The sequence below is a fragment of the Solea senegalensis genome, linkage group LG17 (assembly GCF_019176455.1).
Source record: "Solea senegalensis isolate Sse05_10M linkage group LG17, IFAPA_SoseM_1, whole genome shotgun sequence".
NCBI classification, from domain to species: domain Eukaryota; kingdom Metazoa; phylum Chordata; class Actinopteri; order Pleuronectiformes; family Soleidae; genus Solea; species Solea senegalensis.
In genome coordinates, this window is record NC_058037.1 from 14,677,796 (window position 1) to 14,700,208 (window position 22,413).

The following is a 22,413-nucleotide window of genomic DNA, read 5'->3' on the forward strand; positions in this document are numbered from 1 at the left end:
GAGAGGGTTTTGGGGGGAGGTGGGGGGGAGTGCGTGGTGGCTCAGATCAGAGTAACACTGTAGGTCCAGGTCATTCACATAAAACCCCATTCCCTCTTTTGTGTGCCAGCCTTGCCTCCATTGTTCTAAACCTCATTAGCAGCGTTTAGAAGAGGCTGCTGTGCAGACGAGGAGGCATCATTCCCCACAGCAGAGCCCTCAAAGTGAGACGCAAACTGCTTCTCTTCTACTCTACAGAGTGAAACGTCGCCAACCAACGACACAAACAGCCCAGAACGCCAGGGGTCAAGGGCCGACTCACCCAGGGAGACTTCAGCATGGACGCTGTAGGTTATGGGATTGCAGCAACGAGGCGAGGAAGCTACGATGATTCTCTGCGTCCTGTAAGTATTGATCGACGATCCGATGGCACAGGACACAGGAGGTTTTTAATTGTTGCAGTCAAAAGAATCTGACACACACACACACACGGAGACACACACTCACCTAAGATTGTGTAAAAATCTTAATAATCAAAACATCAATTTAACCAAAAAGGTGACTTGCAGGCACTCTAATAATGCCTTATCAGTGGGGACAACTAATGATGGTGTGTTCACATTTTAAATTTTTTTGGGTTGCTGGATAATTTTTCTTTACGTTCCTCACTCACGTGATGTTAGTACTAGAGGTAACCAACAAGAGTGCAATAAACACGCAATCTTACCATCTTTCTCACTCACTTACACTAAGCTCCTCCCACCGTTCATTGCTCAGCCTTTTCTGTACAAATTTGTGACATTGCGTCACCCAATTTGGACTATTTGAGTTCCGTAGCTTCATGATTTGTGAAATCAGGAAGATGCAGACTGTTCATAATATCATGTGGCAACATGGTGTTTTTGCTGCAGCTTTTGAGTTTAGCAAAGAGTCAGGTCGAGTCAAGTCAATTTTATTTCTATAGCTCAACATCGCAATAACAATCTGTTTCGTAGGGTTTTACTGTGACACCCTCTGTCAGACCCTCACATCGAGTGAGAAAAAACCCTCTCCCAGGACGGTGTCACATGTCAACAAAGAGAATGTGTGCAATGAAACTACAAAAGTTGCTTCTACAAAGAAATGCACTGTGCATAGGCAACAATACATACCCATAGCTTTCTTTATATTAAATTATGAGCCAAAAAAATCCTTTTATCTCCCTGCTGGTGATATATTGCTGTGGGGAATATATTTCTTTTCACTTTGAATAGCAGTTGTTTTTTATATTATTTCATTTTTAGCTGTAGATTTGTTCACACATTAAGCGGCAGTGAAACATAACATTTTTCTTCAAGGTTAAAATTTCAATCCCCAAAGCCCTGTTCATGACAGAACTCTGTATCATCCCATAATTGAACATTAATGTGACTGTATACACATGGGTTGGATCAATACCTCCCTGTGCACACAGGATTTACAGCAGCTGCTGTTAGACTTAAGCCCTTTCTTATTCAGTACTATGGCTTAAGTCATGTCTCACAATCTCACACAGCCGTATCTCACAATCTTGTTGCTTAGCAGCATAATCATTGATCAATATAAGGACTCCCTTCAGTATTGTCAGTGGGTTTATGGAGCGTTTCATGCTGTATACGCTCATTACAGAGTGAACACAATTTCTTTAATAATCTATTTTGGTAGCTGAGGTGAGTTGAGACCTGTACTTCCACTACCTTAATTTAACCTCTCTAACAGAGATCATAATTTGACATTGAATACTAAAAGGACACTCATACATCAAGAATTGTAATGAAGTATTTATTTGTATAAAATCTACCGATGTAGCTTATCCAAAGATGCTGAGATTCACCAATGTTTTCTTATCGAGAATGTAGAAAGAAGAACATTGATGCACACTCAAGGGCGCTAACAAAGGATCCTTTGCAGATTAGATTCAGTTACATTTAAGACTACGTCAAAAAATCGGACTAGGCCTTAACAGCACACTGTACAAATGGAGCTCTCGGAAAAGGTCATTCTCTCCAGTGCCAGTGTGTTGGTCATTGGTCAAGACTGATTCACACAACTGAAATGCTTCTTGTTCACTTTGAATGGAATGGTGTCTAATGTTGCCAAACTGCTGTGTGGGTTACCTTTTTTTGCTCGCATTGTAGCTGTCTCGTGTGTTTATTAAAGACATTATATGCTTTATGCGGGCCCTCACACATGCTGCCATTCAACCAGGTGGCGCTATGCCCTTGACTCAGTTTTCATGTGCTGATATTTTTTGGCCGGGTCTCTTTTGAGCAGATTGGTCAAGGTGCGGCAAAGTTATGGGCCACTTCCTGTTTTGTGGCGAAATGGCGGCTAAATTAAATTATTTTGTTTTGTTTTGTTTTGTCTTGGGCTGTGACATGTTTCCACCAGGGGATTTTGTGGGATTTAGTGCAACGTTGGATGCACTACTGAGACTTCTGCACCATTTTTATGTGTTTTCCTTATTTTATAAACATTTTCACCAGTTTCGTATGTTTTCACCAACATTTAGTATGTAAAAAATGCGATTCTTTGGGGGAGGGAAAAAAATACAATAGGGCTCGGGCCCTAATAAGCTGCGATGATAAGGTGTAGCAGGTATTTTTGTGGCATAATTAAGTCAAAATCTGCACTGTCGTGTGAGAGAGACAGGTTGATGGGAATGATTGACAGTGACACAGTCAGTTACACATCGTTTGTGAGGATGTTAATGGCAAACGGCGTTATGGCACCCAAAAGAAATGATCTAAGTGGGGAAGAAAAAGGTAAGAAGAATAAAATAGAGGAAGAAAAACGGCCACAGGATAAAGGTAAGGCATTTGTTTGTGATGTAGGAGAGTGGTGGGAGGTGTAACACCGAGTTTTGAGCAGGTTTGTTTTTTGTCCTGCTAGCTAGCTCATCTAGCCTCGGACGAACGTTCGTTAGCTTGCTAGCAGCTTTAGTGTTTGCTTCGTCACATTTCTGCTGTGCTGTCTGACACGCCTCACAGCTATGTATGCAGAATGTTCTCTATAAGTTCTGCAGTTTTGTTCAGCACATTGATATCTACTAGTGTACTGGATACAGACATGTGTCTTTACAGTTTTAAAGATAAGTCAAGTTAAAAGTCCCATTTTGGTACTTTTTAATCGAAAAAATTATTAACTGAGATTTAATAGAAACTACCTTCTTCATAGGTTCTGACCAGACTTCTGACAATGTTGTGTTCAGGACATCTATGTCATATCATACTGCAAATCAGACATTTTTACTGTACTGCATCAACTGCTTAAATAGCCATACATTATACAAACTAAAAAGCCAAATAAATCAAAAGGATAAACCAGTGATCTAGAGGTTCAACATGGCATGGTTCAGATGTGTAATTTTGGTAACTTTCACCTCATTTGATAATGGAAACACTGCATAACATACCGAGTTACACTGTACTGCTTGGTCTTATTTAATTTGTGTGTCAAGTGTCTCATATTCTGCAGAGAATTCCATGTCGAAGGTAGTCAAACACAGGTCGCACACAAGAGCTGGCGCAGAAGGTTGAGACCTTCTGTGAGTGACCTGCTCAGAAGAGTACAGGAAAGCAAAGGAAAGGATCTTTATTGTCGTTATACAACAATTGGTATTGCACAACGAAATGTTGAGGTCAGACGGAGGGTTGATCAGAGCCGCTGCGACTGAGCGCACCACCTCAAGGTACCAACCTGACTAACATTCTAACATGTTTTTTGATGTTTTTCATGTTTTTTTACTGGTTTGACCACATGTGTAGCACATGTGACTGATGACTAGTATCTGATATACAGTATGAAGATATATTCCGTTCTCTGTTGTCTTGCAGCACTTCAAGCACTTGGCTCAGAGGCGACGCTCTGCCCCTTCACTGGTCTTTGGGAAAGCACTTGGGATGCCATGGTCTCCTATCAGGTGTGTACATTGTTATTTTTAATATTTTCCCCCTCCACCAAACGCGTTTATTTTCTGCCTTGCACTTTATTCGTGTCCTGCAGCAGAGATTAAGTGAGATTTAAATTTCCCACTGATGAACAGTAGAATGTCAAGTGTCTTCACCTGAAACGCTTCATATTTTCTCAAGTGTTCTCGAGATTCAATAAAGTGTGATACAACTGGTGCAGTTGATCTGCAGCAAGGTTTGGTTTACTTGTTGCGAAATTTAACTGCTTCCTAGCTACTTATTAGTTATTTTATTTTTTACAACTATATGTCTATTTGTTGTGACAGTTTAAAGCTCCATGCTGATTAGAACAATCTCTAAATACAGAACACACACCAGAGTTGCAACAATGCCCCCAACATATTCCCATACATACATGCAATATGTGTGAAATAAATAAATAAAATTAATGAATGTGCAATACAAATACATGCATAAAAAAAGAAGGCACATACAAATATGATATACAATTGATGCTTGATGTTGGATCATTATACACCTTCCACCAAACATCTTATCCAGATGAACTAGTGAGGTTCACATTATAAGTAATCTCCAGGAGCCTCCCCCACATGGAGTAGATCAATTATTTCTAGGAAACATATGAAAGGGTCTCAGGTGTCAGGAAAAACAGATTATTTTCCTTTTTATGTACAATCAGCGCAATATGAAGAATTCATTCATTTAAAGTTTCGCATGGTTACGTCATAGAAGGTGGAAGGTTTTAAGAAGACACAATTTCAGTAAAGCAAAGGGGAAAAAAACCCATCACTATTCCTTTCATAACTACTGAAAAAACTACTCTTTTTGTATGTAGTCAGGGGGACAAGGTCAACCACACTTTTTATTTTCTCTCTGAGGTTGTCACGTAGGATAACAAGCAAGATTGACAGTATTGACAGACTGAACACAAAGCTACATGCATTGGATGCTAGTTTATCTAAAATTACTTCTATAATACCGGACTGGATTTAGAAAATAGAAGGGGATATTGGATAGCGTAATTCATAGCAAGTTCCAAATCAATAAAAAAGAAAAATCATAATGGCCAAGAAAAGGCATATGACATAATGTCCATATAAACTACAAGATATATATATATATATATAAGAGTGAGTTCTGACTTCTCAGTGTTTGGGTTGAAACATTGATAATGAAAATAAAAAATATAAAAAAAAAACAGAGAAATGGTCATATTCACCAGATGCCTTTTAGTGGAAAAAATAAAGGTTGGCGAGTTCTTCATATATTTACATTTTATTCTTATTATTATTATATATAAATCACCTTGAGTGATGTTATGTTTTTAATATGCAGTACTTAACAAGTTTATGAGACCACCTACATAACATTCAACCACTAAAACTAAATTTTCTGTTCAGGAATGCAAGTAAATAACTATAATTTTTTCAGGTTATTTTTTTTAAATGTAAATTTGTAAAATTCACCAATAACAATAATATTTATATTTTAGCAATACAATATTGTTTTGGTTAAAGAGGTATTGAAACAATTCATCGACTCATCTGATAACTTTAAAACCCATTCATGTTCAAAATATACAGCCTAGCAGTGCAGGTCAGACTGTTAAGTAATTACCAAGTTGTCCAGCAGGGGGCGTAAAAATAGCAACAGTGATATTATGATAAATGTTTGTTGTGACACAAATGCACCGCAAACTGTCACAATGTCAGTGTGTCTGAAAGGCAGCATGTGGACGCATTGATTAATTGCAATTTTGGTTTAATTTACTTGCATCATCTTAAAGGCAAAGCCCTTTAAAATATAATAAAAAAGCCAAATTGTTCTATGTGTAATGAGATGTGAGACAGGTTCTGAATAAGCTGAAGTGTTTTGAAGAATATTTATGTTGTCCGTGACTGATAATGGATGAGCATCAAAAATATTGTTAAAAAAATGGAAATAATACAAAATCAAACACTGAGATGTGTTCAGTCCAAGGTGGATCTTGCAAATAAGGTTCAAGAAACATGTACAAGGAGGAGCCTCCAACTGAGTAGGAAAGTGTTATGGTCTGGCTTTGAGTATAACTGCATTGGACGTGTCACTAGATTCAGATTCTGTGAAGAATAAGAATAATAAGAAGACAAATTATCACAAAGTTAGTGGCAGTGCTTCAGTGGTCCCATCAAGAAAAAACCCTGTTTGATTTAAGTTATTATTCTACAAACAAAATCTCAGTCGGATTGAAGGCTGGGCAATAATACAAAAAATAGTCTGCATTTTTATGGCAGTGCAGTCGAAAGACATCCCACTGTACCACTGAGCCGCTGCTACAACACTGTAACATGACTTGTGATAGAACCCTCTTTAATAACAACATAACAAAAGACCAATACATAAATTTTATGTACTTTGCACTAATGCACTTGTGTATAAACCATAAAATCAGTTTCAAGGTTTTGCCTGAAGTTTTGTTGTTTCTGTCCATTGAAAATAGCAACAATGAAGAGAGAAAAAATGTGTTCATCCTCAGAAGTTCCCATGGTAACTGCCTGTCATTATAGATTTTTTTGGATCTGTAATTCTAATCTTTAGCTTTAGTCTTTTTTTATCTCTCCACTGTTGCCAAGAAAAGAAAAGGAAATCATCTTTATTGTTATTATAGAACTGAAATTGCCCAATGAAATTTCATGGTCAGATGAGGTAAGGGGTTCTTGACCTTACAAAGTAAAGTGCCTTTAAGAATAGTTTAACATTAGAAGACACCTACAGATTGTCACATTCTCCTCTGCACCGCCTCCATTTTCTCAGGTTTAACCCTTTAACCTTTGAGAGTTGTTGACGCCGTAGAGGCTACATGCGCAGAGACCACCAGAGAACGTAATGGGCAAGTCCATAAAAGCAGTGAAATGAAATGTCAGAGAAAGCCCACTGTCACACTAAACTCCTACGGGGCATTTCCTTGAGTGGGTGTATGACTCATGAGTGTTAGTTTCACTGTAGTGGGACCACTGCAGGTGCAGAGAGCAAGAGTCATTTTTATCTTCTCCACTATAGTTCAGACAGAACATGGAGCTAATCTTACCAGTCCTTGAGTTTTTCTTTTGAAAAGATAGTAAACTTCTGTGGACTAACAGTTTATCCTGTCTTCATGTCCTCCTTCACAACACCCATGAACCTTCTCTGTGGTCTTCCTCTTTCCTCGGCAGCTCCATCTTTAACATCCTTTGTCCAGTATAATCACTATCCTTCCTCTGCATGTGACCACACCATCGCAACCTTGCCTCTCTTACTTTATCTCCACACCGTCCAACTTGAGCTGTCCCTCAAATACACTCATTTTCTTACTCCCCGAGTAATAACAGTTTTACATTTTGTTTTGCTTCATACACAAATTGACAAACGGCAGCTTGAGTTTTTCCAGTTGTTTTATTTACTGCACGCATTTTATGTGTCACCTTGAGAAGGTCATACATGCCACAGGGAAAGTACCTGTGTTGTCGCATTTGAATTTCAGCCCCGAACCCCCAGCAGTGGGAAGAAAAAATTTGACCAAAACTGGTTTCATTATGATTAAGAACAAACAACACCTGCTATTTGTCTCCTTTACACCTTGACTTGCATGCTGAAGACATTAGAGATAAACAACATGTCTAACCATCTTGAACCACAATAGAATAGGGAACAAAATGATCTTTGACATGAATTTCATATTGCCATTACTTTATTATTGTATATGTTGCATTACCTTTCATTGCACTGACATTAAGAATCATGTCTTTCTATTCTTTTCTGTTCTGTTCTATTATATTCTGTCTCTTCTGTCTATTCTATTCTGTTCTATTGCTCTGTGTTTGTTCTTGTACTTCCTTTTGTTTGTTTCATCCACCTCATCCACATCAATGAACTACAGATTTAAATGAGTCAATGGCTGTAATCTGGCATATACTACACAACAGAAAATAAAATAAATATATAACAAGTCTATAATTACACCTCTCTTTTTAAAGAGATAGTCATTCACAGATCATTTTATCATCAAAGTATTTTAGGCAGAAAACTATAAAAGGGCCAATGAGATGATTTTTCTCCAATAAAGCAAAGGAAGGGTGGAAATTTGAGATTACAGAAAAAGAGCCACAGAGATTAGAGAGACACATAAACCTACATTAAATATATATAAAAAAGTCAGTTAATACCAGATTGATATTAAGAGTGATCTTTGTTAATTAAACCAGATCAGGTTACTGACTTTTATATATTGATCCCCTTTGGCTGAGCGATGCCTTTATACACAGACCTGACATTTTCCCTTCAGATTAAAGCTTCATGTCTGGCTATATTTAATTTTAGCGAAGGATCATAATCTTGGAAGATATTGATTAGAGCTGATCGTATTGGCTGTGTTATATTTGCAGAACCGGCCACGGGTTATGTCAGAAACTCCGTTGCAGATTGCAGATTTTTTTTTACCAACTTTGATTCATTATCTACTAAAAAGACTCATGACATAATTACATAACATTTTGATGTGGATTACTGTCAACTCTCAACCCCTCAGATTTTCCATTTTGAAACCATTTAGAGCAGCAGTGATTCAAGCATCAATTTGACATAATATAACAGCATAATTTAGAATTTTATCTTTTCTTTTTTGCAGAAATACTACATTAGTTGGCCTATTTGGGCACAGGCAGTTCAGTGAGTTATAATCTGAATTCCCTTTGCCCAAGAAACCATTGCTTTGAACCAAGAATAAGTTATGCTCTCTCAAGTCTTTGGTAACACGTTAATTGTGAGCAAATGTCGTTGAATATTAGTTTTAAATTTGGAATTAGCAATGTGCCAGTCTCCTGAATATCAATTTAGTTCTTAAACATCTTTCATATCACGCTAATCACACTTTCGTAATGCAAAATGTGTGCAGGGTATTAAAAAGGAAATAGCTATTCATCTGGGAAACAGCTGGGGGAATTTGCTATGAAACTATTATTGTTATGATGCTGCAGTTCATTGCCATACATTTTGGTGTGACAATAAACCACATATGAAAAATGCAGTCTTCAGGTTTCCTCAGTGAAGTCACTCGGGAAGTAAAAATATGTTGAATAGCCACTCTCTGATTGCAAAGAGAGGTCCATTTGAATTCTTCTACTTCTCACTTGAATTATAACGTCAGTAAAAAAGAACCTTTCCTGAGGAGTTAATGGTTTCAGCTCTTCTTAAATACGACGTGATGTCAATTTTGTAGATAATGTTTCCTTTTGAAAGGGGAATAGATAATGAAGCGCAGCGCGTTTGAGTGGACACAGTGTGGCTGACAGCTGATATTGTCAAATAGGAGACTGTCTATGGAGTAAGAAAATTCAAACCAAAGTGTAAAATGATAAATTGCATCTACAACAGCTTTGTTTTTGCACATTGTATACAAGATTATAATATCAGACTAGGAAGTTAAATTTTCCACGTACAGTTTGGTTAAAATTTAATTAAAATTAAAAGAATTGTATCCCTTTCATGTATCAGACAAATAATATAATCACCTCAAAATGGACTGCAGGATGTCAAGCCCCCCCCCACACCCCCATCCCTGTCAAACTCCTTCTTTTGTGTGTCCACTTGCTCAGGGAGGAGGCGTCCTGCTGGGTGTCCGTGGAACAGAGTCCGTTCGTCTTTGGACTCAGCTGTGAAAACGGAGAGCTGCTGCTGGACGAGTGCGTTCAGGTCACTGATCACACAAAGACCCGGGAGAGACACCTCTTCCTCTTTAACAAAGCCATCATTTTTGCCAAACTTAAGTAAGTTTCTTGGATTTTAATCTACAGAATACTGAGAATAAGTGGTGATTACCAGTTATTTCCATTAAGGCGCAATCAGTTGCCACAGAGAAACTCTTAAATCAGACTAGAAAACACTAACTGAAACCTGTCTGCTAAAAATGACACATATTTGTATGCTTGTCACGGGAGAGTGAAAGAGGAAGTGCAAATAATATGTGTATTTTTGAACTACAGGCTGTGTGTATGGGAATTTTCCAAGGGAATCTCCCATCTCACTGTACATGTATATACCTGTTTAGCCTCTGACTTTAAATAACAAGATGAAAGTCTGGTGCTTCCCTTTGAGTGGAGTCACATGAGGGGGAAACTCAAAACGGTTTTCTCTGAAAAAAAGAAGTTATTTCAAGCACTTCAGCTGTAGTTTTGCTGCCGATAAAACAAACATGTGAGTGACATACATCCATTTATCTCAAAATCAATACTTAAAGACAACTTGCCTCATTGTTATTACAATTAATATTGTGTAAAATAAACATTCTGTTGTTTCTGTGGGATGGAAACAGCATTTTTACAAATGCAATTACAGTAAACATGTTTTCAGCTGCTCCTCAGCTTAGTCAGGTTCAAGCTGTTTATCAACGCCAGTAGATGTTTGAAGTAAGGCTCTTCAGTGGGAGGAGAGCCACGATCATCTCTGTACCACAACCTGCCCACAGTTCCAGTAGACAACACAACCAGAATTATGATACAATACAGTAAACCACTCTTTTTATAGTTTTTATATGATTCTGTCATCATCAGACATGACTGTCTAATGTTTGGTGCTGCAAAGAGTAAAAATGAGTCATACTTTATACAGTAAGTGCTGTTCACTAATCATGTAAGTACTCCTACAATGACTTCTGTGGCTGTAGTCCTTTTTAGGTGTTTTTTCTCCAGACGCTTCATTGTCAAACAGACCTCCAGGCCAGAGGAAAAGGATGTACATGAACATCTCAACAGTTTGTAACGGCCTGGGTGTGCCCCAATATTCAGTAGCACAACATCCAATCCAACCCAAAAAAGCAAACCAAAAACATATAAAAAATGACAACAAACAGAGGTGAACTCTGAACAGATTTGAGAAAGTGTGGAACTCTAAACTGAGAGGTTTAACAAATTTGAACTAAAACGCAGCACTGAACCAAACAATAACATGGGAAAAAATTATTAAATGTTTTCCGTTGTGCTAAACTACTGCCCAAAATGGTGTCAGAGATGTCGGTATTTCTTTTACTCATCCTCTCACCTGTGACTCAACCCATCTATTTGCATTGAAAATAGTTTATTTATTTATTTATATTTCACTTGGCAACAGATAACAATGCAGTATTTGTAATCTGGGAAAAAAAAACCTCTAACAAAGCCTTCAATAATCTTCAGTGTGTTCCTAAAAAAACACATGCTGGGTCTTGTCAGGATCAGTTCATGTGGATCCCACAGAGTTAATCCATCCATGAATACACTATGTGCTTCTACCTTCAATGTCTACACAACAATACCTCTTGAATCCCCAATCCTCACTCCTTCCTTTGCACTATATGACTGTTATTTGTTCTTTCCAATCGATAAGTGCTAAAGGATAAAGATACATCAGTGTAGACGGGGTGGAGTTATGTTACGCACACGAATATTGACGGGTGTTGTTACATTTCACTATGGTCACATCCTTAATGACTGAAATTGAAATTGTGTTTATATGTTTTAATCACTTTGTGCCATGTGCAGAAAACGATCTTTGTGGACAAAGAACATGAGTAAAAACCTTGGTTTTTAATCCTCAACAAATACAGGACCCTTTTTTGTTTTTGTTTTTTTTGATTATTTAAAGGACAACTGCCTTTGTCTGTGTTTCCTTTCAACAGATCGACTGCCAGCTATCGTTTGAAGCACAGAGTGAATCTTGAGGACATCTGGCTTTATGGATTCGAAGATGATGCAGAGGAAGAGGAGGGAACAATCGGAGACATTGACCTGAGGGTGACAGTTGTTTTGGCCTGGGCTCTCTCGTTTTGTTTGGTGTGTTTTCGGTGAGCTGACACACAAACATCTTTCCTTTCTCATGCTCTAAACGTGGCCCTAATGGCAATATTTGATCTAAAAATTAAAATTAAACCCTTACATTTTTTTATTTAAAATATATATATATATGTGTATATATATATATATATATATATATATATATATATATATATATATATATATATATATATATATGTATATATATACATATATACATATACATATGTATATATACATACATGTATATATAGAAATATATATATATATATACATATACATATGTATATATATATATCATTGTTATTATTATGTATAACAATGCTTTGTTCCACTTTAAACACACAACTTTGTTCCAGTGTGCAAATAAATGGAAACAAGTGAGAACACGTGCAGCCTAGAATCTAAAAATGACTCTCAGTACCACATGACTTAAGTAAAAATAGTAACCAGTTCCCAGTCTGTGTTTATTCACCCCATGGTTTCCATGGCTTTTGACCAGAAATAACCTTAAATTGTAGTGTTTATGCTAAGCTAAGCTGAACTGGCTCCATAATGAGGACTGGTGTATTTCTTAAAAACATTTCCCGTAAAACCGTCGAAGTGGCTCCCATATGAACAGGAGAGCACACACAGTGGCTTTCTGCCTGTGTTTGTTGTCATTTACTGCGTCATCTGTGAAACCTGAGCAATCACAAATGTCGTTAATGGTCATGCCGTCTGTGGCCTCAATCGGGAAAAAAAGGGGGAAGCAGCAAAAAGAAAGTGACTCCATCTACTGCATCACAAGACACAAGGTTGCAAAAAAAGGGAAGTGCATTGGCCTGATGAACTGGGCTTCATGTGATCGGACTGACCTCAGCTGCCTTTTTCAAGAAATAATGGCTCTTACACTAAAGTGAAGCACTGGAGAAACACAGCATCATCATTGTCTAGACAGAGAAATTGGTAGTAAAAATGGCATTTGATGCACTTAATTGGCACCAATCCAGTTACGAAAGACTGCCAGTTATTCGTCTTCATATTCATTGACGCCCACGGTTCTAGTCATGAAGGCAAAACGTGTGGCTCTTTCTATCCCGCTCTTTTATTCCAAGAAGACGAGGAACTCAACGGCGAGCTTTGACTTGATAGTCTGGAAATGAGGTGAAATCGTCTGATTGATTGTCAGACTCTGGTAATGATTCACTGTGTAAAAGTTTCACAGAGCAAGAGTCGATCACGAAGCATCGTCAGAAACCACTTGCTCACATGTTGACGTCGCTGCCACCTGTGCAGCCATACGGTGCCGCAGAGTGCGTGTTGTTAATGAGGTCAAAGTTGCAAAGGAAGGTTAAACTCTGCATACAGGTGTATGTACGTGTAGGCACATGTATCTGTTCCATCCTCATGTTTCCACTGATGCACACGCAGCTGCAGCAAACCTTGGTTAAAGGAGGAAGTGGAAGGCGACTGGTCGGGGCCCGCCGTGACGCTGCTTCCTGTTCCCATGACTGAGTTACAGTTTCCACCAGAGTTGTTAAAAGAGGCCCTGGCATTCACACTTGTCTCAGTCCTCCCACTGTATCTCCTGGCGTGTTTGACTCTCTGTGTGGAATAGTAACTCACACCATGCTGTTATTTCGCCCACAGCTCGCCTGAGGTTAAAGAACGCTGGTTAGATACTCTTCACAGGTACGCAACTTAATTCATTACTTTATTTGTAACATTTTGTCGGTTTATAACATAACAATAGCATCCTCAAACGGTGGAGATTCTGTTCATTTTTACTCATTATGTAATAGCATTATATTGTTCCACTTCAAGGCTAAAGATGTACATGTGCTTGTATTAAATGATGTAAAAAAAAATGTGTATGCTCAAAAACAAATGTTCATTATTTTGTCATCACAGAAAAATTAAAGACGCAAACGCGAGAGCCGGCTGTGCCTTTTCACCTCCAGACGTCCTCATGAAGGTGTTGAGTGGCAGCATTGCAGTACGTGTCTAACGTAGAACATACTATTGATTAAAAAGAGATCCCACTAATGGACGCCACTAACCGGTCCCTTCCTTTTCACTATGTTCCAGACTAAAACTCTAACAGGAGGTGGCATGGAACAAGTCATTGAGTTCCCACTCGATGTAAGTAAAACCCCTCTCATTGTGTTTTTTTTTGTTTTTCTTTTTTCAAGGTGAATTTGTGTTTTTAAATATTTTTGAATACATTATAATCAATGATGTTACTTTGATAAAGATTATGTAACTATAAGCTGTGTTAATAATATATATAGTTGATTGTCAGCTGCTGTTAGGGACCTTTGAGGTCTGGTTATACAAGTCCAGCTCATTCACATGTCACTACAGTAGGCATGAAGAGTGTGTGTGTGTGTATGTGTGTGTGTGTGTGTGTCACATGCTGACTGAAAAAAATAACACTTACCTTGGCAAATTCATAACCCCATGTCTTTTTTGTAATTTTTTGTTGCCAGGGCGACGCAAAGTTAGCTGGTCTTTCGAAAGAGTTGAATAATGAAGAGGAGAAGCTGACGCATCCCACTGGTGAGTTTGAAATTTGAACGACAGCTGTGTCGCTGGGAGGGGTGCGGTAAATGTGCCATGTGCAGAGACGAGAGAGAGAGAGAGCGAGAGGCACAGACAGAGGAAACTTAACTACTGATAAGACTGAACAAGTGAAGAAAGCATCGTTGTTGTGACACATTGGCTGTGACTGGACTGTTGCACTTTTATGGCTCAGGGTTTAAAAATAAAGGAATAACAAATGTTGTATTTTTTTGTCTCCACAGAAAAAAAGTGGGGCCAAGTGGTGAGGAGGTTCAGAAAGGGCTCCAGCTTCATCTACAAAGCAAGTCGCACAGAAGCAGACACAAAGACTCAGTTGTTTGGACAGCCCCTCTGCAAGATATGCACAGACGAATGCTCACTTCCCAAACCAGTCACAGTAAGTTGCCTTTCAACCACAAATGTCCAATTTCAATATAATTTCTTCTCATTTTAGGCACTTTGATATTCCTGTGTGTGTGTGTGTGTGTGTGAATGAGAAGACAAACACCTGCTTGTAGCACACATTTTGTCATTTGACACTTGGTAGTTCTAAGAAACTCTTCAAACAGGAAACACACACACACACACACACACGGCCTGTTTTTGTCTTAACTATGAAAACCTCACCTCCTCTGCCCCTGCTCCTCTCACCAGGAGATGCTGGTGTTGCTGAGGAAGAGGGGACCGACCACGGAGGGAGTGTTTCGAAAACCGTGCAACAACAAGAACATGAAGGACGTCAGAGAGCAGCTCAACAGCGGCGTGGAGGTGGACCTGGTGGGCCAGCCTGTGGTACTGCTCATCGGGCTTCTCAAAGTACGTTCTCTTACCTGTTACTTACTACCACTGCTAACGAGCGTGCTAGGTCACCTGACCATTGTCACCACAAGTACCACATCCACAGTTACTACTTCCATACTACTAGTTTAGCATACTGCCACTACACAGTGTATTTTAATACAGTAGCAAGACCACTATAGCATTAAAAATCCTGTATTCACAATTTCACTTAAAAAAACCCAATGTGCATTTACACTGAAATATCCTTACAAGTACCAAAAAGTGAGCAAAAGCACTCTACTTCATGTAGTATGCAGGTATAGCATGGATTATAATGTGGGATGCTTCTCCAAGGCATGCTTAAAGTTTTGGTTGTTTTGTTTAACCTTTGTTTATAGAAGTGATCTCATTGAGACAAAGCTCTGCACTGGACACTGTCTGCAAAATAGCAGGACATTGAATCTCAAAGCAGTAAAAGTCATAAGGGATAAATACATGAGCAAATTAACTTTAAATAGCACCGGAATAAAAAGAGAATTTACCAACAGACTCTCACTTCATACCTAAAAGTAATTTAACAACTGAGAGGATTTGACTGTCTGAAAGTTTGTGTCCAGTCCAAAGATGGTTTTGTAGATGAAGTTATGTCAGTGTAGACATTTGTCTTTCTTTAAGAGTTTGTCAAAATACAGGATTTAAAGGACAGACTTCCATCAGTTGCAGTGCCTAATAATTACAGTGTATTTCTAAGTATCTCTGTCTCATCGTTGTTCTTCTCTTGTCCATTATAGAGTTTCCTGAAGGAACTTCCCGGCAGCCTGCTGGTGTCCGAGCTTTATGATAAGTGGATTGCAGCTCTGGGCAACGAGGACGCTCAGCAGAGAGCTCTGGAAATCAAAAAGTAAGTAATCAATGGCCGATAAAGAGATTAGACAGAGCCCATTCTCCTGTATTTATATTTGACCTTTATGTATGCGGGAAAATCCAGTGGTATTTTCATGAATGTTTTTGTGTTTTTTTCATGGGGAGTTTTGTTAGACTGAGCATAAACTACTTCTCTTTTTAATATGTCTTCTGTTTCAAAAAAGGAAGAACCTTTAATAAAAAAAAAAGTGCGCCAAACTAATCTTCTTGTTCTCTTTTTTCCTTCCTTCCCCCTTTTTTTTTTTTTGCTACTTGCCAACCAGGGTCGTAGACAAGCTCCCGGTGCACAATAAGCTCCTCCTCCAGCATCTCGTCTGCGTCCTCCATCACATCCTTGAGAGCGCTGACATCAACAAGATGGACGCCTACAACCTGGCGGTGTGCATCGCCCCCAGTCTGCTGCAGCTGGACAACTCTCCGCTGGTTGAGCAGAAGGACAAGATGATGAAGGTAGGCGGTGTTGTCATGGATTTCTTATTTTTGACACTTTGAAGCTTTTGCGGTTCACAGTGCAGAGAAACCTCAGAACGGTTTCACAAGTGAGATTATTCTCGCTCAGAGTGTTTGTTTAGTCAGATGCTAAATCAGACAGTGAGGCAACCTCTTATCAACTGTTAATTCATTTGTCCTTTTATTTATTTGATCAACTCTGGTTTTCAGAATGCGCTGTCAAATGTTGTTCATTTGATTTAAGATGTTTTCTGTTGCTGGTTGCCTGCAGGTCACAGAGCTGACACAGGTCCTGATCGAGCACTGTGAAATACTTGGAGAGAATATCCCCAACCTGCTGGATACTGATGAAGGTATATTTACACGTTATAGCTCCTACCATCAACAGGAAAATAAAAATGTGAATTTCTTATGATTTACATATGAATATGTCTTCTAATCTGTTCCTCCTCCCCCTGCAGACTCTCTGTCCTCCCAGCATCATGACTCCGCATATGACAGCACTGACCCCGATGGAGACGGGGAAGCAGGAGAAGGTTCCTCTCCTACACGTGAAGAATGTGGCTCGTCGTCCTCTCTCTGCACCACTACCACCACTTCGTGGGCGTCAGACCCCTACTTCAAATTAAAGCCGCCATACAACCGCCGCTGCTCCGAGCCCATCATCCTCATCTCACCTAATCTCGAGGGTATGCACGGCGGCCATGCCAGGAGCCACGAGGACTTCTCCATGGAGACGAGGGACTTTGAGGAGCAGCCTCTGAGGAAGCAGATCTCCGATGACTCCTTCCTGCTTGAAGGGCGAGCGCGACCCAGGTCTGTCCTGTCCTATCCACTGCCGTACACGACAGGTCATCGGGTCAAAGACTGCTCGAGCTCTTCACTAGAGAGCACTGCCTCAAACCAGTCTGAGGGCTCAGTTTTCACCAGCTCCCCTTTGGGGTCACCGGTCTGCCCCAGGAGAGCGAACAACACAAACCAGCCTTCAGTGGCTGCAAAGTCTCAACAGGACATTGCCCGACCGATTGCAGATGAGAAGAGACGTTCACAGTCCATGAGAGTGGCCAATAAAGTTCTCATGAGGACCAGGAGCTTAGGGGCCTTCAGTCGGAGCAGCATGAAGAGAGACTCGCAGAAGGAAAACTCCTTCCCTTGTGAAACGCTCCAGGAGGACTCTCAGAGTGAGGCGGACACACCCACGGAGCTTCTGCACAAGACACAACCTCTGTCGGTCATCGAGGTGTTCAAACAGGTGGACAGCCGGCTGCCCTGCAGGCCTCCCTCGTATGAGCAGGCGGTGCAGAATGCGGGACTTCCCCCACAGTACGGGGCAATGACTGTACAAGACGCCATAGTGCGGCGGTCCCGTCCGTCCTCTGTGAATTACGACTTGCATCCCAGCACTCATTGCATTGACAGTTTCCCTCAGGACAAGAGTGTCCCTTTCCGCCAGAGAGCCATGTCTGAGTCAGTGTCCAGAGGTCACCGCGAGGTCCTGTCACGGAGATGCAGTCAGCCCGTGTTTGAGGAATTCTCTTACGCTAAGGAGTCTTATGTTTGAATGTGTTAGTACAGGGCAGTTCAGCTCATCGTGCCGGGGTACTTAAATTAGCATTGTGATGTCATACCAGCTCACCAATGAATTCCACAAAGAAGAAGAAAAATGCGATATCGAGTATTCTGTGATCTTTCTTTCTTTCTTTCTAGCCTTTGGCTCTTTAGACAAGCTTTGTTTTAGAGGCGGCCTCCCTAACGTTGTGCGTAAATGATGATTCTAGCTCCAACCTGCAGGAGCGGAGCCGCAGTGTGCTTGGTACCACAACGGTGGGGTGCCAAATATATGGATCTTTTCCACAGATCACAGAATCAAGTGAACCTGCAGCTCGCTATTCTTTCCCGGCCACTTCACACGGACATAAGAGGTTAGCGAGGCTGACATCCTAACCTATAGAGATCTAAATTTTGAATGATTACATCACATTAGGCAGCTACTTGCCACCTGCATTCATTTGGTACGTTTTACTGAGCAACCCTGTGTATATAAATGTGTAGTTTATTCATTTTCCCACTGTTTTCACTTTGAATTAATGTGCTGTCACTGTGGTGGCACTGTCCAAGTAGTACTATTTAGAGTACAAATATTAAAATGATATTTTGTTTGTATTTAGTCTGTCACAATGAAGCTATGAAATCACACTTTGCTGTGGATGAAAATATGCTATTAGTTTGTTTTTTAGTGATGTGTACAGTATGTTTTTATAACCCCTTCGATGTCTCCTCTAACTACATGAAAGCACTTTCTTTTCTGATAATTAACTATGCTTTTAGAAGTCAATTACTGTAGATATCTATGACCTTTGGTGAGGTTTCTTTGGGTAAAAATATGTCAATAAAAGAAATGTTACAAAGTAAAAAAAAAGGTGTCTGTGTAAAGATTTTGTAGTTTGGCTCAACCTCTGTTTTCTCTTGTGTTGCACAACAGTTGCTAACAAGGCTCAATGAGAGAACAGTATGTTCTGGTGCAGGCTGACGCAAAGGAAGCCAGACACGGTCACATGGCAGATTTGGTTTTTCTCTGAATTGCTGTTCCTCTTGTGCCTGACTGCACGATGCCATCTCATCTTCCTTCCTCTGCAAATTGATTTAATTCATCCAAAAAAGAACCAGCGGTGCAATGAGGAGATTGACCCCTACAACACAATGTAGGGGTGATAAGACTACTGTAACATGCATCCCAGTAGGTGTGCACGCACAAATAACATATGATATGAAAACAAATATTATTATTATTAAGTATGAGTCAGTGACACGTTTGTTCAAATCTCTTCATTTTCAGGTAAAAGGGGAAAGAACGAAAAAAACCAGGAAGATCTTGCAACAGAACACCACCTCAGTTTTAACGTTTTAAGGTGCGTTATGTTTGACAAATTAAGGGAGAGCTGACATCTCGTGATTTTCGGAGAGGAAGTATTAGAAATGAAGTGTGGTTTGGTTTGAGTGCACTGGCATTTTTTTATTTTTTTTTTCCATCGGTAACAAAGCATTACATAACTTATCAGCACATCTGATCCATTTGATCTGCCATGTCAGTACTATTTCCATCTGCACTAGAGATAGATCTGTTATCATATGCACTCTTGCAAAAAAAAAGCCTCAGTACAATAATCTGATTAGATGCGGATCGTTCTGTACGCGTGATGGCGTGCATTTGTGTATGCTGCATGCATTCGTTTTCACCTCGCCGTTCGAGTGGAACTCGGACAGGATTGAGAGAGCGAGATGTGCAGAGAGACGCGTGCGATTCGTTCTCCTCTAATCTCACTTTGCAGAGATTTTTCAGGAATATTACATAATATTTGTCTAAAAGTGTCTTAACGTTAGGACAGTAGGACGGAGCGTTAGGGCCAGACTGAAGAGAATAATCATTATTTGATCAAATGTAGTAGAAATATTATTAAATAGCAACAGAACACACATGTAACCACCGGTAGTCTTGCAGTCGACCACTACCAGCCATTTCCTGCACCACAAAAGAGACAGTTTCCTCCAAGTCTGTGTCTGCGTGTGTCCAAACAGACACAGTTTCTTGCACAATCTTTTCAAAGATTAGTACTTCCTTCTTTGCGAAGCCCAAACCAGAATATAACTTCACAAAATCCTCCTTGACGCAGCTGATGAATTTGTTTGAATAATAATATCACGGGGCCACATGGTTGGTGTAGTGGTTAGCACTCTTGCCTTGGCAGTAAGAAGACCTGGGTTCAAGTCCCGGTTGGAACAAGGGCCTTTCTGCATGGAGTTTGCATGTTCTCCCCGTGTGTGTGGGTTTGAGTGAATGGTTGTTTGTCTGTTTGTGTGTGTGTGGCCCTGCGATGGACTGGCGAGGTCTGAGCTGTGCCCCGCTTGTTGCCCTGTGTCAGCTGAGGTTGGCACAGCGCCCCCTGCGACACCTCCGGTGGAGGATGAAGCGGTAGATGATGGATGAGTAATATCACGACTTTATTCGCCAAAGATAAAAGGATGATGTAATGTGTTGATCTCAGTGGAGAGATGAAAGTTGTGACCTCTTTTTTTATTGCGTAATCCTACAGCTTGCAGTCGCTAATGAGAGGAGGCGAGACAATAGAACACACAAGAGGGGACACAGAGACCCCTCTCTCATCTGACTGCATGTTTATTATCTGCATATTTATTTACTTAAAGGATAAACAAAACCATGACGTAACCCCCCCCCCCCAGCACAGCTGGTGCTATATTTGATCGTCAGATAGAGCCGTTTTCATGGAAACGTTATACAATCATCCTTCTTTTTGTTTGGCTATGAAAAACCATTAACAACATATTAAAATTTAGATTTACAGCCTGCAGATTGTGTTTATGTTGGGGGGGGGGAAAGGCATGCAAGTGTAGCGTATATTCAAGTCTCTGTTGGGGTTTAATTTGAATTGCAGTACCCATTTTAAACTCTAGTTGTGTATCTTACACAGAGAACCAAGTTTGATTGTTTGGATGACAATTTTGGTCGTCTTTGAGTCATTTAGTGAACGGCAACACTTGTGACCGTGCTGGGTTTTGATTTATAGATTTGCAGTATGACTGTCAGTGGTTGTTCTGTTTACGAACGTTTCCTGTGATGGACTGCACTCACACAGCACACGATAACTCCCCAACCTGCCACGTTTTCTGTGATAGCACTTTGATTTGTGGGGTTGTGATTTGAAGGGTTAATAATTAACAAAACAAACGATTTATTTGAGATTTACACTTTAACGGCTGAACCATGACTTTTTTTGAGCAGCACAATCACTTTTTAAACTTTTCATTGAAGTGCAAATCACCACTACACAGCAAACACAACGGCATTAAGTGAAACAGATTTAATTTTGCGTTTTCTGTTGTGTTTTCAGTTAATGTTGCACTTTCTGTTGTGTTTTCAGTTAATGTTGTGCTTTCTGTTGTGTTTTAAGTTAATGTGGTTGCGTTTTCAGTTAATGTGGTTGCGTTTTCAGTTAATGTGGTTGCATTTTCTACCTTTGTGTTTTCAGTTAATGTTGCGTTTTCTGATGTGTTTTCAGTTAATGTTGCATTATCTGTTGTGTTTTAAGTCAATGTGGTTGCGTCTTCAGTTGATGCTGTTGCATTTTCTACCTTTGTTGTGTTTTCAGTTAATGTTGCATTTTCTGTTGTGTTTTAACTTAATGTTGCGTTTTCTGTTGTGTTTTAAGTCAATGTTGTTGCATTTTCTACCTTTTGATCTTGAGTTTTAAGTTAGTGTTGTTCTTATTTATGGTGGTGATTTGCACCTCAGGGCCACTGTATAAATCACTTCCTGTGTGCAGTGCTGGAATGCTGCTGAGACACCGTTTTTACTGAGAAACACAGAGGAAGAGAGTCGTGTGAACTAATTTGTATATATATAGAAGTTAGTTATAAGTAAAATATCATCAAAGTGAAAGTATTTCATTAGTAGCTAACATAAAAACACATGTAGTGGTCTGTGAGTATAGTTGGCTGTGACACAACGACTGCCAATTAAATCTGTGATACAGGCACAAGTGAAGGTGCCATCTCTCTGACCGCAGAGTCCTCACCTTTGTCCTCACAGACGCAGCTCAGCGCGGAATCCGACGCCCTGTGTTTTCTCTGACACTTTCAGAGTTCTCATCTCGTTGAACGTTCTCTGTGGTTAGAGTCAGTTTCACCTCCACTTTCTGCTTAATGCCTCGTGCCACCCACATTTCACTCCTCTCTGCCTCTGCTCAAAAACAAATCATGCACGCTGTCGTCTCACTGTTCGATCACTTCAGTGTGAAAAGTGAGCGCTGGCGTGGATGTGACCACAGCGGCACAGTGGGATTTCCATTATAAAACAAATAAAGTCGACTTAGATTTGACACAGTTGGTTTGACTTTGACTTCTCTGTTCTCAGGGAAGTTGTGAAAATGGAGTTTTTGACGTTTGAGGTT

At 39.9% G+C, this 22,413-nt stretch overlaps 1 protein-coding gene across 2 annotated transcripts; it reads left to right on the forward strand.

The window, feature by feature from the left end:
• The first annotated feature begins 173 nt into the window (after positions 1 to 173).
• tagapb (T cell activation RhoGTPase activating protein b) lies at positions 174 to 18,843 on the forward strand. Of its 2 annotated transcripts, none has more exons than XM_044049365.1 (14): positions 174 to 383; positions 3,834 to 3,919; positions 9,539 to 9,709; positions 11,596 to 11,760; positions 13,382 to 13,423; positions 13,643 to 13,727; positions 13,820 to 13,873; positions 14,221 to 14,290; positions 14,536 to 14,690; positions 14,948 to 15,109; positions 15,865 to 15,974; positions 16,261 to 16,447; positions 16,719 to 16,800; positions 16,909 to 18,843. In XM_044049365.1, the coding sequence occupies exons 1-14, from the start codon at positions 318 to 320 to the stop codon at positions 18,006 to 18,008; spliced, it is 2,535 nt and encodes an 844-aa protein (XP_043905300.1). In that variant the 5' UTR covers positions 174 to 317; the 3' UTR covers positions 18,009 to 18,843. The 2 variants fall into 2 exon arrangements, with proteins under 2 accessions (XP_043905300.1, XP_043905301.1); XM_044049366.1 differs by lacking the exon at positions 174 to 383 and adding an exon at positions 2,364 to 3,688.
• Positions 18,844 to 22,413: the final 3,570 nt, after the last annotated feature.

Bases quoted from the DNA above. Each gene is read 5' to 3' on its own strand.
- tagapb (XM_044049365.1), top strand. From the start codon at position 318: ATGGACGCTGTAGGTTATGGGATTGCAGCAACGAGGCGAGGAAGCTAC. The intron at 384-3,833 runs GTAAGTATTGAT...GTTGTCTTGCAG, and splicing joins ACGATGATTCTCTGCGTCCT to CACTTCAAGCACTTGGCTCA. The intron at 13,874-14,220 runs GTAAGTAAAACC...TTTTGTTGCCAG, and splicing joins TCATTGAGTTCCCACTCGAT to GGCGACGCAAAGTTAGCTGG.